The sequence below is a fragment of the Bombina bombina genome, chromosome 1, assembly GCF_027579735.1.
Source record: "Bombina bombina isolate aBomBom1 chromosome 1, aBomBom1.pri, whole genome shotgun sequence".
Lineage (NCBI taxonomy): Eukaryota > Metazoa > Chordata > Amphibia > Anura > Bombinatoridae > Bombina > Bombina bombina.
The window spans coordinates 472,001,760-472,027,992 of record NC_069499.1 but is presented as its reverse complement, the minus strand read 5'-3'; the positions used below and the strand labels follow the sequence as shown (position 1 = coordinate 472,027,992).

The 26,233-nt window shown below is 39.1% G+C and overlaps 1 protein-coding gene across 1 annotated transcript in view; it reads left to right on the top strand.

Moving 5' to 3' along the window:
- PDE11A (phosphodiesterase 11A) overlaps positions 1-26,233 on the top strand; it is a 1,463,629-nt gene that overhangs the window by 860,263 nt on the left and 577,133 nt on the right. Inside the window, exon 6 of the mRNA XM_053698495.1 lies at positions 24,791-24,923. Coding sequence (XP_053554470.1) covers positions 24,791-24,923 — 133 coding nt within the window. The remainder of the gene's footprint in view (positions 1-24,790; positions 24,924-26,233) is intronic.

Sequence of the window (26,233 nt, the reverse complement as noted above, 5' to 3'; positions counted from 1 at the left end):
TGGATGAAGACTTCAATCGGATGGAAGACCTCTTCTGCCCCGCTTGGATGAAGACTTCTACCGGATGGAGGACCTCTTCTTCCTCCGCTTGGATGAAGAATTTGGCTCGGCTGGGTGAAGACGACTCAAGGTAGGGAGATCTTCAGGGGCTTAGTGTTAGGTTTATTTAAGGGGGGTTTGTGTTAGATTAGGGGTATGTGGGTGGTGGGTTGTAATGTTGGGGGGTATTATACGGTTTTTTTTACAGGCAAAAGAGCTGAACTTCTTGGGGCATGCCCCGCAAAGGGCCCTGTTCAGGGCTGGTAAGGTAAAAGAGCTTTGAACTTTAGTAATTTAGAATAGGGTAGGGCATTTTTTTTATTTGGGGGGGCTTTGTTATTTTATTAGGGGGCTTAGAGTAGGTGTAATTAGTTTAAAATTGTTGTAATATATTTCTAATGTTTGTAAATATTTTTTTATTTTTTGAAACTTAGTTCTTTTTTATTTTTTGTACTTTAGTTAGTTTTTTCATTGTATTTATTTGTAGGAATTGTATTTAATTTATTTATTGATAGTGTAGTGTTAGGTTTAATTGTAGATAATTATAGGTATTTTATTTAATTTATTTATTGATAGTGTAGTGTTAGGTTTAATTGTAACTTAGGTTAGGATTTATTTTACAAGTAAATTTGTAATTATTTTAACTATTTTAGCTATTAAATAGTTCTTAACTATTTAATAGCTATTGTACCTGGTTAAAATAAATACAAAGTTACCTGTAAAATAAATATTAATCCTAAAATAGCTATAATATCATTATAATTTATATTGTAGCTATATTAGGATTTATTTTACAGGTAAGTATTTAGCTTTAAATAGGAATAATTTATTTAATAAGAGTTAATTAATTTCGTTAGATTAAAATTATATTTAATTTAGGGGGGTGTTAGTGTTAGGGTTAGACTTAGATTTAGGGGTTAATACATTTATTAGAATAGCGGTGAGCTCCAGTCGGCAGATTAGGGGTTAATGTTTGAAGTTAGGTGTCGGCGATGTTAGGGAGGGCAGATTAGGGGTTAATACTATTTATTATAGGGTTAGTGAGGCGGATTAGGGGTTAATAACTTTATAATAATAGCGGTGCAGTCCGCTCGGCAGATTAGGGGTTAATAAGTGTAGGCAGGTGGAGGCGACATTGTGGGGGGCAGATTAGGGGTTAATAAATATAATATAGGGGTCAGCGGTGTTAGGGGCAGCAGATTAGGGGTACATAGGGATAATGTAAGTAGCGGCGGTTTACAGAGCGGCAGATTAGGGGTTAAAAATAATATACAGGGGTCAGCGATAGCGGGGGCTGCAGAATAGGGGTTAATAAGTGTAAGGTTAGGGGTGTTTAGACTCGGGGTACATGTTAGAGTGTTAGGTGCAGACGTAGGAAGTGTTTCCCCATAGGAAACAATGGGGCTGCGTTAGGAGCCCCACGCGGCTTTTTTGCAGGTGTTTTTTCAGCTCAAACAGCCCCATTGTTTCCTATGGGGGAATCGTGCACGAGCACGTTTTTGAGGCTGGCCGCGTCCGTAAGCAACTCTGGTATCGAGAGTTGAAGTTGCGTTAAATATGCTCTATGCTCCTTTTTTGGAGCCTAACGCAGCCATTCTGTGGACTCTCAATACCAGAGTTATTTTAAAGGTGCGGCCAGAAAAAAGCCAGCGTTAGATACGCGGGTCGTTACCGACAAAACTCTAAATCTAGCCGTAAATTAATCCTATTTAAAACTAAATATTTACCTTTAAAATAAACCCTAATATAGCTACAATCTAACTAATAATTATATTGTAGCTATTTTAAGATTTATTTTTATTTTACAGGCAAATTTCAATTTATTTTTAACTAGGTACAAAAGCTATTAAATAGTTAATAACTATTTAATAGCTACCTAGTTAAAATAAAGACAAATTTACCTGTAAAATAAATCCTAACCTAAGTTACAATTAAACCTAACACTACACTATCATTAAATAAATTAAATTAATTAAATTAACTACAAATACCTACAATTAAATACAATTAAATAAACTAACTAAAGTACAAAAATTTAAAAAAATAAAAAATTACAAAAAATAAAAAAAACTAAGTTACAAAAAATAAAAACATATTACAAGATTTTTAAGCTAATTACCCCTAATTTAAGCCCTCTAATAAAATAACAAAGCCCCCCAAAATAAAAAAATGCCCTACCCTATTCTAAATTACAAAAGTTAACAGCTCTATTACAAGCCCTTAAAAGGGCCTTTTGTGGGGCATGCCCCAAAGTAATCAGCTCTTTTGCCTGTAAAAAAATACAACCCCCCCCAACATTAAAACCCACCACCCACATACCCCTACCAAAACCCCCCTTAAAAAAACCTAACACTAACCCCCTGAAGATCTCCCTACCTTGAGTCGTCTTCAGCCAGCTGGCCACCGATGGAACAGAAGAGGACCTCCAGAGCGGCCAAAGTCATCATCCAAGGGGCGCTGAAGAGGTCTTCCATCTGATAGAAGTCTTCATCCATGCGGCGTCTTCAATCTTCATCCATCCGGAGCGGAGTCTTCTTCAAATGAGCCGACGCGGAGCCATCCTCTTCCAACGACGCCAACCCGACGAATGGATATTCCTTTAAGTGACGTCATCCAAGATGGCGTCCCTCGAATTCCAATTGGCTGATAGGATTCTATCAGCCAATTGGAATTAAGGTAGGAAAAATCTGATTGCCTGATGCAATCAGCCAATCAGATTGAGCTCGCATTCTATTGGCTGATAGGAACAGCCAATAGAAGGCAAGCTCAATCTGATTGGCTGAATGGATCAGCCAATCGGATTGAACTTGAATCTGATGTCGGCTCGTTTGAAGAAGGCTCCGCTCCGCTCCGGATGGATGAAGATTGAAGACGCTGCATGGATGAAGACTTCTATTGGATGGAAGACCTCTTCAGTGCCCCTTGGATGATGACTTTGGCCGCTCCGGATGTCCTCTTCTGTTCCATCGGTGGCCGGCTGGCTGTAGACGACTCAAGGTAGGGAGATCTTCAGGGGGGTAGGGTTAGGTTTATTTAAGTGGGGTTTGGGTGGGTTAGAGTAGGGGTATGTGGGTGGTGGGTTTTAATTTTGGGGGGGGGGTTGTATTTTTTTTTACAGGCAAAAGAGCTGATTACTTTGGGGCATGCCCCGCAAAAGGCCCTTTTAAGGGCTGGTAATAGAGCTGTTAACTTTTGTAATTTAGAATAGGGTAGGGCATTTTTTATTTTGGGGGGCTTTGTTATTTTATTAGGGGGCTTAGATTAGGTGTAATTAGCTTAAAAATCTTGTAATATTTTTTTATTTTTTGGAACTTATTTTTTTTTTTTTTGTAACTTAGTTTTTTTATTTTTTGTACTTTAGTTAGTTTATTTAATTGTATTTAATTGTAGGTATTTGTAGTTAATTAATTTAATTTATTTAATGATAGTGTAGTGTTAGGTTTAATTGTAACTTAGGTGACCAGCAAGCCTCAAGGCGAAAAGTATTAAAGTTCTTTATTGAAAAACACATGTAAAAGAAGCATAAAAGCTTAATCCCTTAGTAACAAGTGAAAAAAGAAGGTCCTTCTTTTTTCACTTGTTACTAAGGGATTAAGCTTTTATGCTTCTTTTACATGTGTTTTTCAATAAAGAACTTTAATACTTTACGTCTTGAGGCTTGCTGGTCATCTTTGCTGCTGTTACCTATTCTACATTACCAGCGTACCTCGGCGTGAGTTCTTGCAAAGCAGAGTGCCCTGATTGGTCCGGCAGTGGAAGGATCTGGATTGGCCGACAGATGGTGCCGCTGTCAGCGTTGGAAAATACTCGCCCACGGCCGGAAGTTGTTTGCTGGTGTAGTGTGTGCCGGAGGAGCAGATAGAGACACGCTCGAAGAGGGAGCAGTAGATATCTCTACAACGCCGAAGTGGGGCCTCGCACACTGGTACTACCTATTGACACAGGCCGTATTGGGTGAGTCACTTGCATAAATTTTTATGTGCCGCTGATTGAAGTTGCAGCAAGTACTGGAGGGGCTGGCAGAGTCACACTCGGAACAAGAGTAGTATTAGACCTGCAACCGCTGATGTGGAGTTTCGCACACTGCAACTATATACCATAAGGGCCAATTTGGTGAGTCTTTTCTACAATCTTATACTTGCCGCTGATAGTCTTGAGCTGTTGGAGGGGACGTATGTATGAAATTAATTGTAACTTAGGTTAGGATTTATTTTACAGGTAAATTTGTCTTTATTTTATCTAGGTAGTTATTAAATAGTTAATAACTATTTAATAACTACTCTACCTAGTTAAAATAAATACAAAGTTGCCTGTAAAATAAATATAAATCCTAAAATAGATACAATGTAATTATTAATTACATTGTAGCTATATTAGGGTTTATTTTACAGGTAAGTATTTAGTTTTAAATAGGAATAATTTAGTTAATGATAGTGTAGTGTTAGGTGTAATTGTAACTTAGGTTAGTTTTTATTTTACAGGTAAATTTGTCTTTATTTTAACTAGGTAGCTATTAAATAGTTAATAACTATTTAATATCTATTGTACCTAGTTAAAATCAATTGAAATTTGCCTGTAAAATAAAAATAAATCCTAAAATAGCTACAATATAATTATTAGTTAGATTGTAGCTATATTAGGGTTTATTTTAAAGGTAAGTATTTCGTTTTAACTAGGAATAATTTAGTTAATAAGAATAATATTTATTTAGATGTATTTAATTAATATTTAAGTTAGGGGGGTGTTAGGGTTAGGGTTAGACTTAGGTTTAGGGGTTAATAATTTTATTATCGGTTGCGGCGGTATAGGGGTCAGGATAGGGGTTAATTAATGTAATATAGGTGGCGGTGGGGTCCGGGAGCGGCGGTTTAGGGGTTAAACAAGTTATTTAGTTGCGGCGAGGTCCGGGATCCGCAGGATAGGGGTTAATAAATGTATTATGGGTGGCGGCGGTATAGGGGGGAAGGATAGGGGTTAATAGGTATAATGTAGGTGGCGGCGGGGCCCGGGAGCGGCGGTTTAGGGGTTAATACATTTATTATAGTTGCAGCGGGGTCTAGGAGAGGCAGTTTAGGGGGTAATAACTTTATTTAGTTGCGGGGGGCTCCGGTATAGGGGGTAGAACAGTATAGTATAGTGTGAGTGCTTAGTGACAGGGGTATTAATAAAGCTGTAGAAAAGCAGAAGAGCAGCGAGATCGATGTGTGATAACTATCACAGTCCGCTGCTCATCGCCCCGTACTTGGTGCGCGGCTTTTGGACAGCTTTTTTAATAACTTTGGCGAGCATATTCAGGTCTGCGGTGGCGATGTGAGGCGAGCTTAGGCAGGCGTATTGGGCCGGCGAATGCAAGCAAATTACGGAGCTTGATAACTAGAGGCCTAAGAGTCAACTAATTCTGAATATCCTTCGAAATAATTGGCATATCCTCAGATCCGACCCCATTATAACACAAATTGTAGGGGAGAAAGTTCAGACAGATCTCATCAGCCCTAGCCATATAGAGGGATCTAAAACTATAGGAGCCATCCAACAAAGATCATTTAAATGTGGTACATGTAGCAGAAAATCCTTGATCGCTTCCATAAAACTCATAAGATCAATTCATACATCAACTGTCACACAGAGGGAGTCGTCTATGCCCTACAATGTAACTGTGAGAAGACCTATGTGGGTATGACGACAAGGAAAATAAGGATAAGACTTCAAGAACATCTGAGGAACATTAAAAATGCTGCTAAAAACTTGCAAGCAGGCAAAACCTTAACCTCAGTGGCTCGTCATTTTTACAATAGACATAATTCCAAACAATCAGAGCTCAAATGTTATGGAATTCTGAAAGTAAAATTGGGAATATGTGGTGGGAATCTAGAAAAGATGCTATTACAAGTAGAGAGCAAATGGATATTCTTGCTGAATACGGTCAAACCTTTTGGACTAAATGAACAAAACATTTTTATTCCATTTCTCTAACTATATTCAAGGATATTAATTATCTAGATGTGTACAAGTGAGAGAAAGTATATTTATCAGCAGTATTGAATAACATATATATATTATATTTAATACAATACTGAAAAGTAATGACTGTATTTAATTGATATAACAGATATGGTAATTCATTAATACCATCCAGCAAATACATACAATTAGTATTAAACCAAGTAGTTAGGTCACAAAACTACTAGGGGTCTTTTATTCACTTTCATCCACTCCTAATCACCATATTTTATATCACACACTCACATATAATCATGATCTAGCACATCACAAATTAAATCGCATCACTCAGATTCATTTATATTATTAGCACTGTGGATTACTTTGTATCCGAGTTTAATTGATTTTTAATATCCCCTAGGTTTTCTTTGACTAGCCTACTTCACTTTAATAATTTCACTGTAGTACATAACCTACAGTCATCTTATACATATGAACACTCATAATAGATCACGTAAATATTCAAGCACACTAAAAACTTGGACACCCAAGTTCCTATTCCCCAGTATAAGTTATATTCGACCCATGTGGTATTCACAGGATGGAAAGATATAATAATAAATATACTGTTACACTGCAAAACATTTAAACCATATCTCTTATTGAATATGCAATCTACTGTCAAGACTTTATAACATATAGAACTAGTACGGGGGCGGAGTCTGGCCGTACTGGAAAATGGCCACACATTAGAAGGGCTCCTGCTCTCAAAACTGACAAGTTAGCTTTAAATGGCATAAACCTAACCATAACTACCAGTGAGTTAGCAGCATTATCACCTCTGACCATAACCATTAACCTACTGCAGCAGATTCGCGCATACAGCGAGTAAGGAGATACAGAGACAGAACTGAAAGGGAAACAGGCCTAGCTGAAAAACGGAACACTGGACCTAAGTTGGCGCCCTGGCAGCAAGTGACCTCCCCCAGAAGGTAGCGATCCCCGACCGAGACCAGGAGGCAACCCGATCCCTGCCCTGCCTCAAACATCTGACCGCGATAAGGCGGCACACGCTCCAAGTGCGGCCGACGGAGGAAGCCCTTGCCTGTATTGATCGTCCCGCTTGTGACATCTTCTGACGCCATCTTGAAGGGCGACCTTTGGATTGCCGCTGCTGAGCTCTTTTGCAGCCGGAGAGGCACTTCAAACAATGGATCCGCTTGAGTGAACTGCTCAAACAACCTGGGAGTGAGAGGTAAGGAGCTGTGACTGATACAAGTGGGAGCAAGAGACTTGCAACAAAAAAGTGATATTAGAAAAGTGACATAAGAACCAGTACATAAAACGGACTGTAGTAACACCCTTATCAGAGCCCCAGAGGCTGGTATTTAGAAATTTGTCCCTTGAGGCTGCATTAAACCAATCTAGTGCACACACTCATAAATAAGCAACAAAAGAGGGCAGTGCAGTAGATCACAGAGATATATCTTAGGCACCATAAATCACCTACAGGGGATGCCTAACAAGAGACAAAGCAGAGCTGACAGAGCAATAAACATAAAGCCTCTATCTCAGTACCTAAAGCCAGCAGACGCAAGTAAAGCAGCAGACAGAATGGACATGGCGACTACACAGACCCCCTCTACAACCACAGAAGCTTCTTCTAAACAATATCTTACAAAGGAGGACATTGTTCACTTATCCTCCAAAGAGGACATTAAGGGCATCATGCACGAGATGAAAACATTATTTGGGGACCTCAGAAAAGACATAGCTGCATTAGACATGAGAATTCTGAAAGTTGAGACAAATTTCAACAGCGCATCAGCTTCCATAAAAAGGAATTCCAATGAGCTGCAACATCACACAGAAAACCTCCAATACCTAAATGATAAGATCGAAGACCTCGATAACAGAGGCCGCAGGAACAATCTGCGAATCCGTGGAGTTTCAGAAACGGTCCCCCAGCAGGGGATTGAGGGTTATCTTCAGGCCCTCTTTAGAATTATTAAAGGAAACCCCTCAGCCCCGGAAATTCCGCTCGAAAGGGCACATAGGGCTCTCAGGCCCAAGCCTCCCAGTAAAGCCCCACCAAGGGACATTATTGTAAAGTTCCTCAGCTTCAAGGATAAGGAGGGGATAATCCAGGAGGCAAGGCGCAAACACCCTATCACCCATGCTGGCGAGGAGATTCAGATCTTTACCGACTTATCTCCAGTTACCCTTCAGAAGAGGAGAGAGCTAAGCCATATAACATCTACACTCAGGGCGCACAAGATCCAATATCGATGGGGATTCCCTGTCTCCATTATTGCGAACAACAATAATAAAACTGTCATCTTCAGGCCTGGAGCAGACGAAAAGGACTTTTTTGAAAATCTGTCTCTGCAGTTATCACCATCACAGAGCACAAGCGCTGAAAATGGCACTCCTTCATCACAGTCCTCCTTCGGATAACCGATGAACGCAAGGAACTACTGGTAATGTACTGTGTGTAAAAACTGTTGCAATAGGACTTGAGTGCTTCTTTCCCCGATTTGGCCAATGAGCCATTGAAGAGGAACTCTTACTCAGTAGAGCTGGTCAAGGCCTTGAAACCTGGAACTTGATACCCGTAAATATACGTTAACTTTGACGTTGTAATTTATTTAGCTAAGAGAGGATTAAGCACACACAACTAGCACCTACATATGACCTACTAGGGGCAACATGGTAGGATTAGCCCAATATTAAGTTTAAGCACAATGGTGATCTCTATCAGGTATCTGCATAACCTCCTCTTACTTTATGGCGCAGTATTTTGTCTTTAAGAAGACGTGATAGATATCATAAGGAAGAGGTTAGCACTAATGCCAGGCCTAAATAAAATCATACTTTGCTCAGAGTATTTAACATAAAGGGGTAGAGAATACTGAAAACAGATCTTACTATGAGTATAACGCCTTACAAGTTAATAGCTCTCACACATAATTGAGCATCAGCCTTGCTGGTTTTTAGCCTCATATCCTATTTTACTCTAACCCCATAAACACCGTAAACAGGTTACTTTGCAGCTCTAGCTCTTTGACTCACAGGTTGTATCACATTTTTACATGCCAAAAGTCATAGCACTTCAATGAAGTAATTGGAGTGCCTAGGTTTTTTTTTTTATAATTTACGTCAGTTAGGGGGCTTTTCCCAGTTAATTGTAATACACAGAGTTTCTTTTTGTATTAAAAAATTTTTTTTTTGTTTCAAAGTTTGCATTGTTAAAATTTTCTGGTATATGAATGTTTTACACATAACAATTGCAGAATAATTTGCTATATCTCTTATTTCTCCTACACTCTCTTTCATAAGAACCCTCTTTCCTTTTTCCCTCATTTTCCCAAACCAACCCCTCCTATCTTTCACCCCCCTCTCCCCCTCTTTTTTTTTTTTTTTCCCCACAGACGATAATAATGCAACCCAAGGCTAGCAAGTTTCAAGACCATGGTCTTAATATCACCACAATAAACTCGAAGGGTCTTAACAACCCCGGCAAACGCTCTATTGCCTTTAGGGAATTAGCAAAACTACGGAGCCAGATTATTCTCGTACAAGAGACCCATTTCCAGAAGGGTAAGGAACCGAAATGGCATCATCCATTATACCCAACGGCCATATTTGCCTCGGGAGCGAGCAAAAAAGGGGGGGTGGGTATTATTTTTCACAAGTCAGTCCCTTTTCACCCAACTCAGGTAGACAAAGACCCAGAGGGAAGATTTTTAGTAGTCATAGGCACTTTGTATGGACACTATATCACCTTGGCATCAGTGTACTCCCCTAGCTTTTCTCAAGGTAGTTTTATCAAAAAGGTCACAAACCTTCTCTTGGAGCACTCCAAGGGCATTACTTTTCTAGCAGGCGACTTCAATCTAGTAGCTAACCCATCTGTAGACTCCTCAAAGGGTGTGACCTGTACACCATCCTCAACAATACAACAGGTAAATTCTTCTCTTAGGGAGCTGGCACTACATGACACCTGGAGAATCTTACACCCTAGCTCAAGGGATTACTCCTTCTACTCTATACCCCATAACAGCTATTCGAGGATAGACTACATATACACAGACGCCAACGGTTTATCAATCACACAAAAATGCGATATTGGCCACATCACCTGGTCAGATCACGCACCAGTTACTTGCTTGGTTCACTGGCCAGACATACCAGTAACAAACTATACGTGGAAACTTGACGCCACTTTATTAGACGACCCCCTGATACTCGAAGATACCCGCAAGGCACTTAAAGAATACTTTGAATTAAATACATCCCCAACCACCTCAGTTATGACATTGTGGGAAGCTCACAAAAGCGTCATAAGAGGAAACCTCATTAGACACAAAGCAATATTAAACAAACGATATCGGGTAAAATATGCTGAGTTACTCGCCACATTAAAATCATTAGAAACTCTACACAAAGCAGACCCATTAAATACTGAGGTGAAAAGTAATCTAACCACTATAAAATTAGATCTGAATAAATACTTAGAGGAGATGCGTCAAAAGAAAGCACTTTCCCTGAGACAGTCTTATTATGAGGGGGGAAACAAACCTGGCAGGATATTGGCTAGATCTATTAAAAAAAGACAATTGCAGTCGTACATCCACTCGATCAAAAATAGAGAGGGCCAGCGTATTTACAGTAGCTCGCAGATAGCCTCAGCGTTCCATAAATATTACCACTCCCTATACAACATTAAGGAGAGCTTGGACCCTCGGGATGGAGAGCCCCCTAAGCTCCACAGGGTTCAAAAAATTGACGCGTAACTTAGAGACATTGGCCTCCCAACACTAACCAAAGAGGCCTCGGAGCATTTGGATTCTCCGATCACCAAAGAGGAACTAACCCAAGCCATCAAAAATTCACCGTCGGGAAAAAGCCCAGGTCCTGACGGCTTCACATTGCCTTATTACAAAAAATTCATTGAGGAGGTCATTTGCACCCTCCTTCAACTGTTTAACAGCCTCAGAGATAACCCACAACTATCCAAGATCCTCTTAGAAGCCCATATAACTGTCATCCCTAAGCCAGGTAAACCGCCAGAAATTCCGGAAAATTTTAGGCCTATATCTCTCATTAACACGGACATGAAGCTCCTGGCTAAAATACTAGCGAGCCGCCTCAATAAATATCTCCCAGAGTTGATATCTAACAATCAGGTGGGCTTTGTCCCAGGCAGAGAGGCCAAAGATAACACCGTCAAAGTTATACAGCTAATTTCCCATGCTAGACTTACAAAAACCCCATTAGTGTTGTTCTCAACCGACACGGAGAAGGCCTTCGACAGGGTCGATTGGCTTTTTCTGCGTCGGGTCATGGAGAGGATGGGTTTCGGAAATACCTTCTTAAATATAGTTTTTGTCCTGTATTCAAACCCCAATGCTAGGATTAGAGTGAATGGAACCTTATCTGAATTTTTCCCCATAAATAATGGCACCAGGCAGGGCTGTCCCTTATCCCCGCTTCTGTTTGCTCTGTCGATAGAAGCTCTAGCCCAAAAAATCAGGCAGAACAGTAATATTACTGGTTTACAAATTGAACACACTGAATATAAACAGGCATTATATGCCGACGACGTTCTATACACCATCACAAACGCTGAAACGTCCCTCCCCGAATTACTAACTGAGCTGAAGACATACGGAGACGTATCTAATTTTCTCCTTAACCTAAGCAAATCAGAACTATTAAATGTTAACTCCTGCCCTAAACTTATACAATCTTTCAAAAAAAAATACAACATCAAAATTGCCAAAGAAAAATTAAAATATTTAGGGATATACCTTACCCCCGATCCTTCAGACTTATTTAAACATAACTATGAGACCCTTAAATATAGCATTACGACAGATCTCTCCTCTTGGACTAATAAGCCCCTCTCCTGGTTGGGTAGGGTGGGAGTCATTAAAATGAATGTCCTACCAAGGATATTATATATTTTTCAAACAGTCCCAATCGCCTTCCCGACTAGTTATATTAACCAACTCCAAAGGTTAATTGAACAATACGTATGGGTGAAAATCAAACCCCGGCTGCCTAGGCGTACCATGTATTTAACAAGAGAAAGAGGCGGGTTAGGACTCCCTGACTTGCGAGCGTATAGAAACGCCGTCATACTACAGAGGATAGCCGCCTGGTCACATAACGCAGAACAGAAGGCATGGATACAATTAGACAGAAAAATCCTCAAACTAAATAACGTAGGCACATTGGCATGGGTACCCCCCATCAAGAGACCCAAGACTGTTCGGAACTACCACTTACTAACAGAGACTTTTCGAGTGTGGGATAGTATCCTAGCTACTACAACACACATATCCACGAGGTACTCCCCCCTCACACCGATCATTGAAAACCCTGACCTCCCCTACTATACTCTACGTTTCCACAGGTCCAAACCTTATAACCTCAGGGAGGGTTCGATAAGGGGAATAACAGAAAACGGGAATATTATGCCTCATGACAGACTGAGAGAAATGCACGCAGATATGTTCGGCCAGTGGCTACACTACAACCAACTAACCCACTATATCAAAACCCATAAAAATAGGCAGGACATGGGGAGAAATGTAATGCCTTTTGAGGCTCTGTGCACTTCAGCACAAGAACCAAGACATCTGACTTCACTGATATACAAAATTTTGCTCGTTCCCGAGACAAACACACTTCCCACTTACACCAATCAATGGCACAGAGAACTTGATTCAGTTTTTGATTACAAGGATTGGATGAAGGCCCTAGGCCTCATCAGAAGATCCTCTGTGTCAGCGCATGTCCAAGAATCCCATTTTAAGCTTCTGGGTAGATGGTACCTTATTCCCACGAGGTTGCACAGGCTATTCCCTACTCTCAGCCCCACCTGCTGGAGGGGATGTGGCGAGGATGGCTCTCTGCTCCACATTTGGTGGCACTGCCCAGCCCTTGGGGCCTTCTGGCCGAAAGTGGTAGGGGAAATGGCTACTATTCTCAACGTTAGGGTTCCAGTTACCCCAGAAATACTTCTATTCCTGAACCTGCCTAAAACACAAAGTGAGGCCCATCTAGCACTTATGCTAATAATGATAACTGGGGCCAGGCTACTGATACCCAGACAATGGAAATCGAAGGTCATTCCCACCATTGAGGAATGGCGAGCACAAGTAGACAAAACCCTTCTCTTAGAAAGATTCCACTACCTGAAAACACACAAACTGGAGACGCACGAGATGATGTTGGCCCTGTGGCATAAAGCAATTTAGCACTCTTATACTCATCAGATTTTTTTTTTTTTTTTTTCTGTTCCCTCCCCCTTTCACCCCTTTCTCCTTACCCCCCTCTTTTACCTTCTTCTTTCAAACTCAGATTTTCTTATACTGGACATAGAATAATCAGTTTCACAAGGTAATATGTACTTATCAACTTCCGCCCTAGGATGAGATCTGTTGGACGGAATTAATAATCCTAGATGCAAAAGATAGCTTGGTTATATTGTCTGTTGTTATGATTGTTACTACATTGGAGTGTAACCAAATTTTTATCTCCTGACTGTATCTTTATTTTCACATCAATAAAACTTTAAAAAAAAAAAAAAAAAACTAGTACAGTATAAAGCCAGGTACAGAAATACCATGAATTCAATGCAAACGTATTTAGTTTTGATACTGTACACTACATTGGAATTAACATCTATCCATATATGCCAGTCACTTGTATGATCGTAGGGAAGATCAACCGACCTAGGTACATTCTGACAGTTTTATACACTTATCTGAAGATGATAAATTGAAGAGACGTGTCATAAGATATATTACCAGCATAAGCAGGCACCGTGACATAACCCTATTTGACAAAAACACTAGATTAAGTATCATCAATATACGTTGAATAAACATAAAATGTTACGGAACAGATGTACAGAGGCTGATGTAACATTACAGTCAAAATACATTTTTTTAGGTGAGGCATATATACTTCCTATCACAACAAGCATTACAGATATGAGAATCTTTCAACAATGTTTAGCTCTTCCGCCATTAGTATTCAATAAAATGTACGATCATTATCAGCCAGACAATCAATAGTTAATACCCTCTAAAGATCTGACCTGCCTTACCAAGACAAGCAGGGACAAATCTGAGTCAGATTGGCTGTTGGATACTGACACGCCCATTGGGGGCGTGATGCAAATTGCCTTAAATAGCCGACTACAGTGCGGCGTGCTTACCCTTTGAAAAAGCCATTTTTTGGCAAAACATGTTAGGGATGCTAGGGCATTGGTGAGGAGTCCTAGGAGCTCCTGTGTTTTTAGCTAGCCTTAGTCTACCATAACCTTACTGTAGTGTTAACTTTGCAATTGGGGTAATTGTAACAATGTGGCAGGAATAGATGCCCAGTGTGGTTTATACTTGATATAGTGTTTAATCCAATGAGGCTGTTTGTACTAGAGTAATGAGAAACCTGTAACGCTTCACACAAATACTGCTAATCGACTACGCTATACTGGTTTGAGCTCAAAATGTTATACATATGACCTGCAGGGCCAAGTTGATTCACTTAACGATACAATACTCTAAGATTAACGGTTTGTTGTTAAACCGAAGCACAGTAACAGCACCTTAAAATATCATTCTGATTAGTGTTGAGAAACCGGTTTAAAAATTAGCAATCACTAGCACCTGAGTGGCTAAGCCTACTAATATCTTCAGCACAATAACAAATTGAACAGTTCACATACAATTTCGCCCTTAGTTGAGTGGAAAAGGGCATTATAGCCCTTTTCCACTCAACTAAGCTCTTGTGAGCTGCTGGTGCAATGCTGAATACGGAGAGCGTATTGCTCTCCGTATTCAGCGAGGTCTGGCAGACCTGATCCGCACTGTCGGATCAGGTCCGCCAGACCTTGTTAAATAGAGGCCTATGTGTATATGTCTGTAAATACATATATACATATAAATACATAACATATACATAGATAGACATGTAAGTAAGTCTGTGTTAAAGCCTTTTGCCTTCCTTTTTTTTTTTTACACCTGAGATCTCACATCTTTGAGCCTTTATAACTTTTGTGTGCAATATTTTTTTTAAAATACTTTTTATTTTTTTAGATTTTGTATTACAATATGGTCAAACATAAAAGTGCAAGAAAAATGAAACAACAATGCACAAATCAATGAACCTTCCAAGACAGAGCCTACTGTGTTGCAGGATATTGCATAGTGTCTGTCATAATTATAAGTTGAAGTCCTGAGTTCCTGCGAACATTATGGAAGGCACAAATGGAAATAAGAACTTTTGTAGCATGGCTCTTGTCAAAATACATAAGGCTCCAGCAAGGAAGGAAACCCTTTATAAAGCCATAGTCACAGTGCTGACGACATAAATTGACAATACCTACATGAAAGTCCAATACGTGTTAAGTGCACAGGCACACCTGAAATAAAACAATATCTCACATTTCTACTCAATATATTGTTCTATAAATAACAGCTATAAGGCTGGTGAATAAACAAAGATAACAATACTAGGAACAAAAGTGCAAGGTCAAGAAGGCCGTCTAAGAGGAAGGAACGACTCAATTGACAGGTAGCCTATTTAACCTCTGTCAACTAGGGAGATATTAGTGACCTGAGAGAAGGGCAGTTGTAGTCACTGGGGTCTAGTGGTATGTAGAGAAGTGGAATGTTCAAATTGTGTTCCTAAGGTGCATGTGCTTTTAAACACACATCTCTAGACCTTAAAAATGTTGGCACAGATGTCAAAAGCAGAGATAGCAATGTAATATAGTGAAAAAGTTTATTGGGTGATGTACCACTGTTAAGGTAAAGGTTTGAATCGGAATCAATTTTCAAAGGGAGTAGAAAATACTCTAAGAGTGGGCCCTGTAGTGGGGAAGAGAGGTTAGAGATTTGCTAGTCATTTTTTTATTAGATGGTGTTATTATTAGTGAAACTGTACCTTGTAATGTATTTTTGATGTGTTTTGTGCAACTTTTTTGTTTTGCAAAACACTTAACCAGAGCTCTAAAGTCGCGCACATTAGTGCGCACTGATATTTCTCAGTGGAGTGCAAATATCACTTTCACGATAACTATATTTAGCGCTCCGCTTGTAATCTGGCCCTAAGTGAGTTCTGCCTCTGTGAAGTCTGCACTAGCATTTCTTTTCAGGCTGTAAAGTTTTTGATATTCTGCCGCTTAGCAGCCGTGGAAGTGAACACAGAAATAGTCTTTCCCCTGCTGAGACTGAGAGACACTAATAATGTGCTGGAGAAGAAGCACTCTGCTGAGGATGTCAGGTGGTGGTAAAACTACACACAGTAACTACACACAACCTGTGCTGTAGGCTGCTGGAAAACAAAAAATAATTTGCAATGAAATAACTTAAAAAAAATAGAAGTTATAAATGTCAAACTGGCAAAAAGTCATGAGATCAAGTCAAAAAAATATTTCTGAAAAACAGAACTTTTTTTCTGCATTAAATTGACATGATACTTGGCATTATTGTAGTCACTATCAATAGCTACAATACTGCCACATTTAAGAACACAAAATCACGTATTTTGTTTCAAAGTTATGCAGCTTTGAAAACTGAAATGTAATCACTAACTGCTAGATTACGAGTTCTGCGTTAGCCTTAAAAAGCAGCATTAAGGGGTCCTAACGCTGCTTTTTAACGCCCGCTGGTATTACGAGTATGGCAGGTACAGGTGTACTGCTCACTTTTCTTCCGCAACTTTTGGCTACCGCAAATCCCCTTACGTTAATTGCGTATCCTATCTTTTTAATGGGATTTGCCTAACGTTGGTATTACAAGTCTTGGAGAAAGTGAGCGGTACAGCCTCTACCTTCAAGACTCCTACCGCAAATAAAAGTCAGTAGTATAGAGTTTTATGGGCTAACGCCGGAACATAAAGCGCTTAACTAAAGTGCTACAAAGTACACTAACACCCATAAACTACCTATGAACCCCTAAACCGTGGCCCCCCCCATATAGCAAACACTATAATTAAATTATTTAACCCCTAATCTGCCGACCGGACATCGCCGCCACCTACATTATACCTATGAACCCCTAATCTGCTGCCCCTAACATCACCGACACCTACATTATATTTTTTAACCCCTAATCTGCCCCCCCAACGTCGCCGCCACCTACCTACACTTATTAACCCCTAATCTGCCGACCGGACATCGCCGCCACTATAATAAATGTATTAACCCCTAAACCGCCACAATCCCACTATAATAACTATAATAACACTATAATAAATTTTATTAACCCCTAATCTGCCCCCCCAATGTCGCCGCCACCTACCTACAATTATTAACCCCTAATCTCCCGCACCCACTTCACCGCTACTATAATAAAGTTATTAACCCGTAAACCTAAGTCTAACTGTAACACCCCCCTAAGTTAAATCTATTTTTAATAAATCTAAATAAAATTTCTAAAATTAAATAAATTAATCCTATTTAAAACTAAATACTTTTCTATCAAATAAACCCTAATATAGCTACAATATAACTAATAGTTACATGGTAGCTATTTTAGGATTTATATTTATTTTACAGGCAACTTTGTATTTATTTTAACTAGGTACAATAGCTAGTAAATAGTTAATAACTATTTAATAGCTACCTTGTTAAAATAATTACAAAATTACCTGTAAAATAAATCCTAACCTAAGTTACAAATACACCTAACACTACACTATCAATAAATTAATTAAATAAATTAACTACAATTATCTAACATAAAATACAATTAAATAAACTAAACTATATTACAAAAAATAAAAAAATATTACAAGAATTTTAAACTAATTACACCTAATCTAAGCCCCCTAATAAAATAAAAAAGCCCCCCAAAATAATAAAATTCCCTATCCTAAACTGAATTACAAAGTAATCAGCTTTTTTACCAGCCCTTAAAAGGGCCTTTTGCGGGCCATTGCCCCAAAGTAATCACCTCTTTTACCTGAAAAAAAACAAATACAATACCCCCCCCCCCCACATTACAACCCACACACCCCTACTCTAAAACTCACCCGATCCCCCCTTAAAAAAACCTAACACTACCCCATTGAAGATCACCCTACCTTGAGCCGTGTTCACTCAGCCGGGCACAAGTGGTCATCCGATCCATACAGAAGTGTTCATCCGATGGGGCAGAAGAGGACATCCGGACCGGCAGAAATCTTCATCCGATCGGGGCAGAAGAGGTCCTCCATCCAGCAGAAGGCTTCATCCAAGCGGCATCTTCTATCTTCATCCTTTCGGCGATGAGCAGCTCCATCTTGAAGACCTCCGGCACGGAACATCCTCCTCGGCCGACGACTACCCGACGAATGACGGTTCCTTTAAATGACGTCATCCAAGATGGCGTCCCTCTAATTCCGATTGGCTGATAGGATTCTATCAGCCAATCGGAATTAAGGTAGGAAAAATCCGATTGGTTGATTTAATCAGCCAATCGGATTGAAGTTCAATCCGATTGGCTGATTGGATAAGCCAATAGAATTGACCTAGCATTCTATTGGCTGATCCAATCAGCCAATCGGATCCGATTGGCTGATTAAATCAACCAATCGGATTTTTCCTACCTTAATTCCGATTGGCTGATAGAATCCTATCAACCAATCGGAATTCGAGGGACGCCATTTTGGATGACGTCATTTAAAGGAATATTCATTCGTCGTTAGTCCGTCAGCCTAGAAGGATGTTCTGCACCGGAGGTCTTCAAGATGGAGCCGTTCCTCGTCGGATGGATGAAGATAGAAGATGCCGCTTGGATGAAGATGTCTGCCGGTCCGGATGTCCTCTTCTGCCCGGATAGGATGAAGACTTCTGCCGGTCCGAATGTCCTCTTCTGCCCAACGGATGACCAGTGGTGCCCGGCTGGGTGAAGACGGCTCAAGGTAGGGTGATCTTAAATGGGGTAGTGTTAGGTTTTTTTAAGGGGGATTCCGGTGGGTTTTAGAGTAGGGGTGTGTGGGTGGTGGGTTGTAATGTTGGGGGGGTATTGTATTTCTTTTTTTTACAGGTAAAAGAGCTGATTACTTTGGGGCAATGCCCCGCAAAAAGTCCTTTTAAGGGCTGGTAAAAGAGCTGATTACTTTGGGGCAATGCCCCGCAAAAGGCCCTTTTAAGGGCTATTTGTAATTTAGTGTAGGGTAGGGAATTTTATTATTTTGGGGGGCTTTTTTATTTTATTAGGGGGATTAGATTAGGTGTAATTAGTTTAAAATATTGTAATTTCTTTTTTATTTTCTGTAATTTAGTGTTTGTTTTTTTACGTAATTTAGTTTATTTAATTTAATTGTATTTAATTGTAGTTAGTTTAGGTAATTAATTTAATTATAGAGTAGTGTTAGGTGTAATTGTAACTTAGGTTAGGGTTTATTTTACAGGTACTTTTGTATTTATTTTAGCTAGGTAGTTATTAAATATTTAATAACTATTTAATAACTATTGTGCCTAGTTAAAATAAATACAAAGTTGCATGTAAAATAAATATAAATCCTAAAATAGCTACAATGTAACTATTAGTTAATATTGTAGCTATATTAGGGTTTATTTTATAGGTAAGTATTTAATTTTAAATAGGAATAATTTATTTAATTATAGTAATTTTATTTAGATTTATTAAAAATAGATTTAAGTTAGGGGGGTGTTAGGGTTAGGGTTAGACTTAGGTTTAGGGGTTAATACATTTAATATAGTAGCGGCGATGTTGGGGGCGGAAGATTAGCGGTTAATAATTGTAGGTAGGTGGCGGAAATGTAAGGGATGGCAGATTAGGGGTTAATAACAAATTTTATAGTGTTTGCAGTGCAGCGGTTTAGGGGTTAATACATTTATTATACTGGTGATGATGTCTGGTCGGCAGATTAGGGGTTAATAATTGTAGTTAGGTGGCGGCGACGTTAGGGGCGGCAGATTAGGGGTTAAAAAATATAATGTAGGTGTCGGCGATGTTAGGGGCAGCAGATTAGGGGTTCATAGGTATAATGTAGGTGGCGGCGATGTCCGGTCGGCAGATTAGGGGTTAAAAATGTTATTATAGTGTTTGCAATGTGGGGAGGCCTCGGTTTAGGGGTTAATAGGTAGTTTATGGGTGTTAGTGTACTTTGTAGCACTTTAGTTAAGAGCTTTATGTTACGGCGTTAGCCCATAAATCTCTTAACTACTGACTTTTATATGCGGTAGGAGTCTTGGAGGTAGAGGCTGTACCGCTCACTTTCTCCAAGACTTGTAATACCAGCGTTAGGCAAATCCCATTAAAAAGATAGGATACGCAATTGACGTAAGGGGATTTGCGGTATGGAAAAGTCGCGGAAGAAAAGTGAGCGGTACACCTGTACCTGCCAAACTTGTAATACCTGCGGGCGTTAAAAAGCAGCATTAGGACCCCTTAACGCTGCTTTTTATGGCTAACGCCAAACTCGTAATGTAGCCGAATGTATTATTGAACAGAAAGATTCAGAGATAAATACAGAATTGAAAATTCATTTCTTTTTTGGTAAATGGTCTATTTTCATTAGAGCCCTGATAAAAGAGGAACAAGATATTATTATACTGCCTATTACAAAAATAAACAATTAAAAAAAAAGAATACTGTAGCAAAAGAGATACAAAAATGTAACAAAGATGGAACTTCAACCATCTCACTGAGACTTCCAGGCCGTCCACGGAAGTTAACACCTCGACAGGAACGTCTTCTTATGAGAAGGTTTGAAGAAAATCGCCATGCAAGTTCACTGCAGTTAGCTAAAGAAGTAGAAAGCCAAACTGGAGTGATTGTTTCCTGTGACACAATATGGTGTACACTGCAGAGGAATGGCATCCATGGGTGTCGTCCTCAAAGGAATTCTCTCCTAAAGCCCATGCACAAAAAAAAAGCCTGCCTAGAATTTACCAAGACACATAATGAAAAAGAAGATGACTACTGGGATTCTGAAGTGATGAGACCAAGATAAATATTTTTGGAATTGATGGCTTCAAAACTGTATGGGGTCGTAAAGGTGAAGAGTACAATGACCAATACATGGTGGTGGCAGTGTCCATTGTGGGGCTGCATGAGTGCTGCTGGTGTCGGGGAACTGCATTTCATTGATGGTATCGTGAATTCACAGATGTACTGCTCTATATTGAAAGAGAAGATGCTACCATCACTCCATGCCCTTAGTCCTCGTGCAGTTTTCCAACATGGCAATGATCCAAAACACACATATAAGGCCACTGTTGCATTCCTGAAGAAGAACAGGGTGAAAGTGATGCAGCGGCCAAGTATGCATCCTGGTCTGAACCCAATCGAACACCTATAGGGAATTCTAAAGAGACAAGTTGAATGTCACTCTCCATCCAGCATTCAGGCTCTAAAAGAGGTCGTTCTTGAAGAATGGAAAAAGATAGATGTTGCAATATGTTGCATACTTGTTCATTCCATGCCTAGAAGACTAAGTATTCTATTTAACAAAGTCTGGCAGACCTGATCCGACAGTGTGGATCAGGTCCACCAGACCTCGCTGAATGCGGAGGGCAATACGCTCTCTTTATTCAGCATTGCACCAGCAGCTCACAAGAGCTGCTGGTGCAACGCCGCCCCCTGCAGACTCACGGCCAATTCTTTTTTTTCTTTAATGATTCAGATAGAACATGCAATTTTAAGAAAATGTTCTAATTTTTTTTTCTTGGTTCTCTTGCTATCTTTATTTAAAAAGCAGGAATGTAAAGCTTAGGAGCCATCCCATTTTTGGTTCAGAACATGGGTTACACTTGCTTAATAGTTGTCTGCATGTAGTCACCAATAAGCAAGAGCTACCCACGGTGCTGAACCTAAAATGGGCTGGCTCCTAAGCTTTACATTCCTGCTTTTTAAATAAAGATAGCAAGAGAACCAAGAAAAATAGATAATAAGAATAAACTAGAAGTTTGCTTACAAGTGCATGCTTCTATCTGAATCATGAAAGAAAAAAATTGGCTTTAGTATCCCTTTAAGTAGATGACAACATGTATATTTATGCAATATTCATATTTAATAAAGTGTTTAACTGTGTATTTACTGTAAATATTTCACATTCTAATGTTCTGCTCATAGCAGAATATGTTCTATGTATTTTTAAATAGATATTCCAAGAGAGAGAGAGAGAGAGAGAGAGATGTATTTATGAATAAATAGATCACATTCTTCTATGTGAAGAACATTGGAATGTGAAATGTATATATTTTGATAGTATTGTGAAAGATATATAGGAAGCACTTATATATATATATATATATATATATATATATATATATATAGCAGCCTAGTGTGCATTAATATTTTCATATCACGTTAGCACACGTGAGAATACGCGACATTCAATGGACAACTTTTTCTGCGCATTGGGTTAGCCCGAGTGAAAACTTTTTTTACATTCAGTTTGTAATACGAGCTAACCGACTCACCCAAAAAGCTTACTTCTAGTGTAGTTAGCACACTGGCCAATCTGTTTCACTACAGGGCCACTCACAAAATCTCGCCTTAGAGGGAACACTATATTTATCTATACTATAATCGCGTTTGTAACGTGTCCGTCACCGTCAGCAGTTGAGCATGCATCCTCAAAGAAATGTTGGCAGCGAGAGGCAGCCAACAGAACGTTGGCTGTGCGCGCAGCCAAAAGAATTCACATAGATGCAGCTAAGCTGCATCCAGGTGGATTCCAAAAATGGCAGGGTGGTGAAAGAATCCACAGAAGGGTGGATTCTTTCACCACTCTGCCATTTTCGGAATCCACCGGGATGCAGTGAAGGCAAACGGAGCATTAAAAAAAAAAAACTAACCATCTACAATAAGTAATAAAAAAAAACAACTAACCATCTACAATAAGTAATAAAAAAAAAACTAACCGTCAGCAATAAGTAATTAAAAAAACAGCTAACGGCCTGCAATAAGTACAAAAAAACGCTCATACGAACTATTAAGAAAAAAATAAACTAACCGCTTACACGAAGTATTAAGAAAAAATCTAAATAAAAAATACCCAATAAAATTATTAGCCCCTAAATCCGCTAACCACAACATTGCAAACTACCTAATACATCTATTAACCCCTAATCCGCCAACCTCCCACAACGCATTAAAACTAATTTACTTAACTTCTAAACCGCAAACCCACACAACGCAAAAAACTAATTCAATGACTAAGCCCCCTAATTTAACACCCCCCAAATTAACCTCTTAATTACATTTAAAAAATACTACATTACAATTAAAATGAAAAAAAAAAATACATTAATCTAAAATTACAGAAAATAACAAAGGCTAACATTACAAAAAACACTATCCAAAATAAAAAAATTAAACCTAATGCCTTTGAAAATAAAAAAGCCCCCCAAAATAAAAACACCCCATAATCTAAGAATAAACTACCAATAGCCCTTAAAAGGTAAAAAGGTAAATCAGCTCTTTTACATTAAAAATAAACATTGTCCCCCTAACAGTAAAACCCCCCACCCACCAAACCCTCCAATTCAGCTATTTTTTACTGCCCTTTTGCAAATTGCCCAATACACCCTAATCTAAAAAAACAACCCCCCCCCCAAAAAAAAACCCAACACTTAAAGGGACAGTAAAGTCAAAACTAAACTTTCATGATTCAGATAGGGCATGCAACTTTAAACAACTTTCTAATTTACTTTTATCATCAAATTTGCTTTGTTCCTTTGGTGGTATTTTTGAAAAGCTAAACCTAGCTAGGCTCAAACTGATTTCTAAACCGTTGAAAACTGCCTCTTAGCTCAGAGCATTTTGAAAGTTTTTCACAGTTAGACAGTGTTAGTTCATGTGTGTCATATAGATAACATTGTGCTCACTCCCGTGAAGTTATTTAGGAGTCTTCACTGATTGACTACACTACATGTCTGTCAATAGCACTTAGATAAGGAGGCTGTCTGCAGAGGCTTAGATACAAGGTAATCACAGAGGTAAAAAGTATATTAATATAAGTGTGTTGGTTATGCAAAAACAGGGAATGGGTAATAAAGGGATTATCTATCTTTTTAAATAAGAATTTTTTTGGTGTAGACTGTCCCTTTAAAGCCCCAAATAGGTAATCATGGTTTCAGAAGTCCGGCGAAGAAGGTCTTTTTCCAGGCGGGTCCATCATCTTCATCCACAGCGAAGGCGGTGCAGAGCGACGGTCCGGAGAGGTCTTCCCAGATGTGGCTGTCTTCCCAGATGTGCGCGGAGCGAAGGTGGCATGGAGCGGAGGTACAGAGTGGTCTTCCCAGATGTGGCGAATCTCGGCTGAGATCATCGGTGGCGACGCCCCTCTGTGGCAGTGGTCCTCGGTGAAGGCGTGGAGGTTCCTCTTCATGCGATCGTCCGCCGCACACTGAAGATTGAATTCAAGTTACCCCATATTTATTGGGGTACCTTGCATTCCTATTGGCTGAAATTTTTAAAATCAGCCAATAAGATGAGAGCTACTGAAATCTTACTGGCTGATTTAAACAGCTAATAGGTTTTCAGTAGCTCTAATCCTATTGGCTGTTTTGAAAAATTCAGTCAATAGAAATGCAAGGTAGATGAAGATGATGGACCCGTCTAGAAAAAGACCTTCTCCGCCGAAACCGTGAGTACCTATTTGGGGCTTTAGTGTTAGGTTTTTTTTTAATGTAAAAGAGCTGATTTATTTAGGGAAATACCTACAAAAAGCCCTTTTAAAATCCAAGAAAACAAAATGTTATAATTATCTTGGTTCTGACACCTTAAAATGACATTGTAACACTGCCGCTCTTCTTCTTTATATTTTACAGTCTCAAGGACAGTGTGGAGAAATCATCCTACTCCGACTGGTTAATAAATAACAGCATAGCAGAGTTAGTTGCTTCTACGGGTCTTCCAGTGAATATCAGCGATGCATATCAGGACCCTCGCTTTGATGCTGAAGTAAGTAACTTTGCTAATACTGTATAAGAAAAACATGATCAATTTCTACTCGCATCTAGTACAATTATTGTGGTCTCTAAAATACACTGTTGCAGTGTACAGCATTTGTTATGGGTTCTAGATAAAGCAATGATAAAAAGTTTATCTCTCTATATGTCTGCAAGCCTATATGGGGAACAAACCAGGCTGACCCTGATTTAGATAGAAAAAAAGATAACTCTCAAAGACAATCTTGCAAACAACAGAAAAACAAAATGAAACAAAGAGCCACAAAGTATCTGAAGCTGTGGAAAAGAAATGCATAGTAGTTTTAGAAAGCTCAACCTGGTCTAGTCTGCTTTTTCTAGAGATTATTTTAATGTATGTGATGCTAAATTGAAAGCATCTCTTCTTCATCTTCTGTGCTATGCTAGATGGTTGTGGGGCATGTAAATGTATCTTGCTTATTCTGGCCCATTAAATCAGGATTATATTACCACAATTTTGTTTGTGAAATATTTTTTTAAAACATTTTTATTTAGCTCATTTGGTGATTTGGAGAAGACAAGATATCAATCTTGTATTTTTTGCCCAACAGATGATTACATGTACTGTTTCATGGTGTATGCTGGGTATATTTAGGTACATTAGGAATTCGTGTATTGTATCTCATTGGTCATTATGTTGAAGAAGTGGTTAAACAAGAAATAAGGTAATAATGATCCATATGGGAGCATTGATTTGGTTGACTCTGCATCTGTATTGCCTGTAATAATTCCTCAGCCATGCAGTATTATTCAGATTGGTGTTTTCAAGTACTAATTATCTTATTATACATTGGGTACTTTGGCAAATGTGTGTATTATACTGTACGGGATCTAGAAATAGATATCAAAGAGCACACAAGTAACATGGGCTAGATTACAAGTGGAGAGAATTATCGCAGGATGAATTCTTGGAGGGTGCATCCTTGCTTAAAGAATAACACAGTCTTGCATTACAAGTGAATGGCTAAATATTTTAACCAAAGCATCTTAACATGGCCAAAACCTGTTTAGAGCGCCCATATACATTATGGTGAGTTTGTGCTCTAGCGCAATCCAAAAATACAGCTGTAAAATGTAGTGCTTTTTAAGACCTGAAGGAAACTATTATTATTAATAGTATAGCACAGAACTTCATGAAAAACTTGACTATTTGCAGACCCTCTGCTTAACACAGCCCCTGTTTTGCACACCATCAGGTTAGCATTCAGCTAATACCAGAATTTTACTTTGTGCCCCAATAGAAGTCTATTTTAGAGTTAGCGCACCCGTGCTATCTGACATATG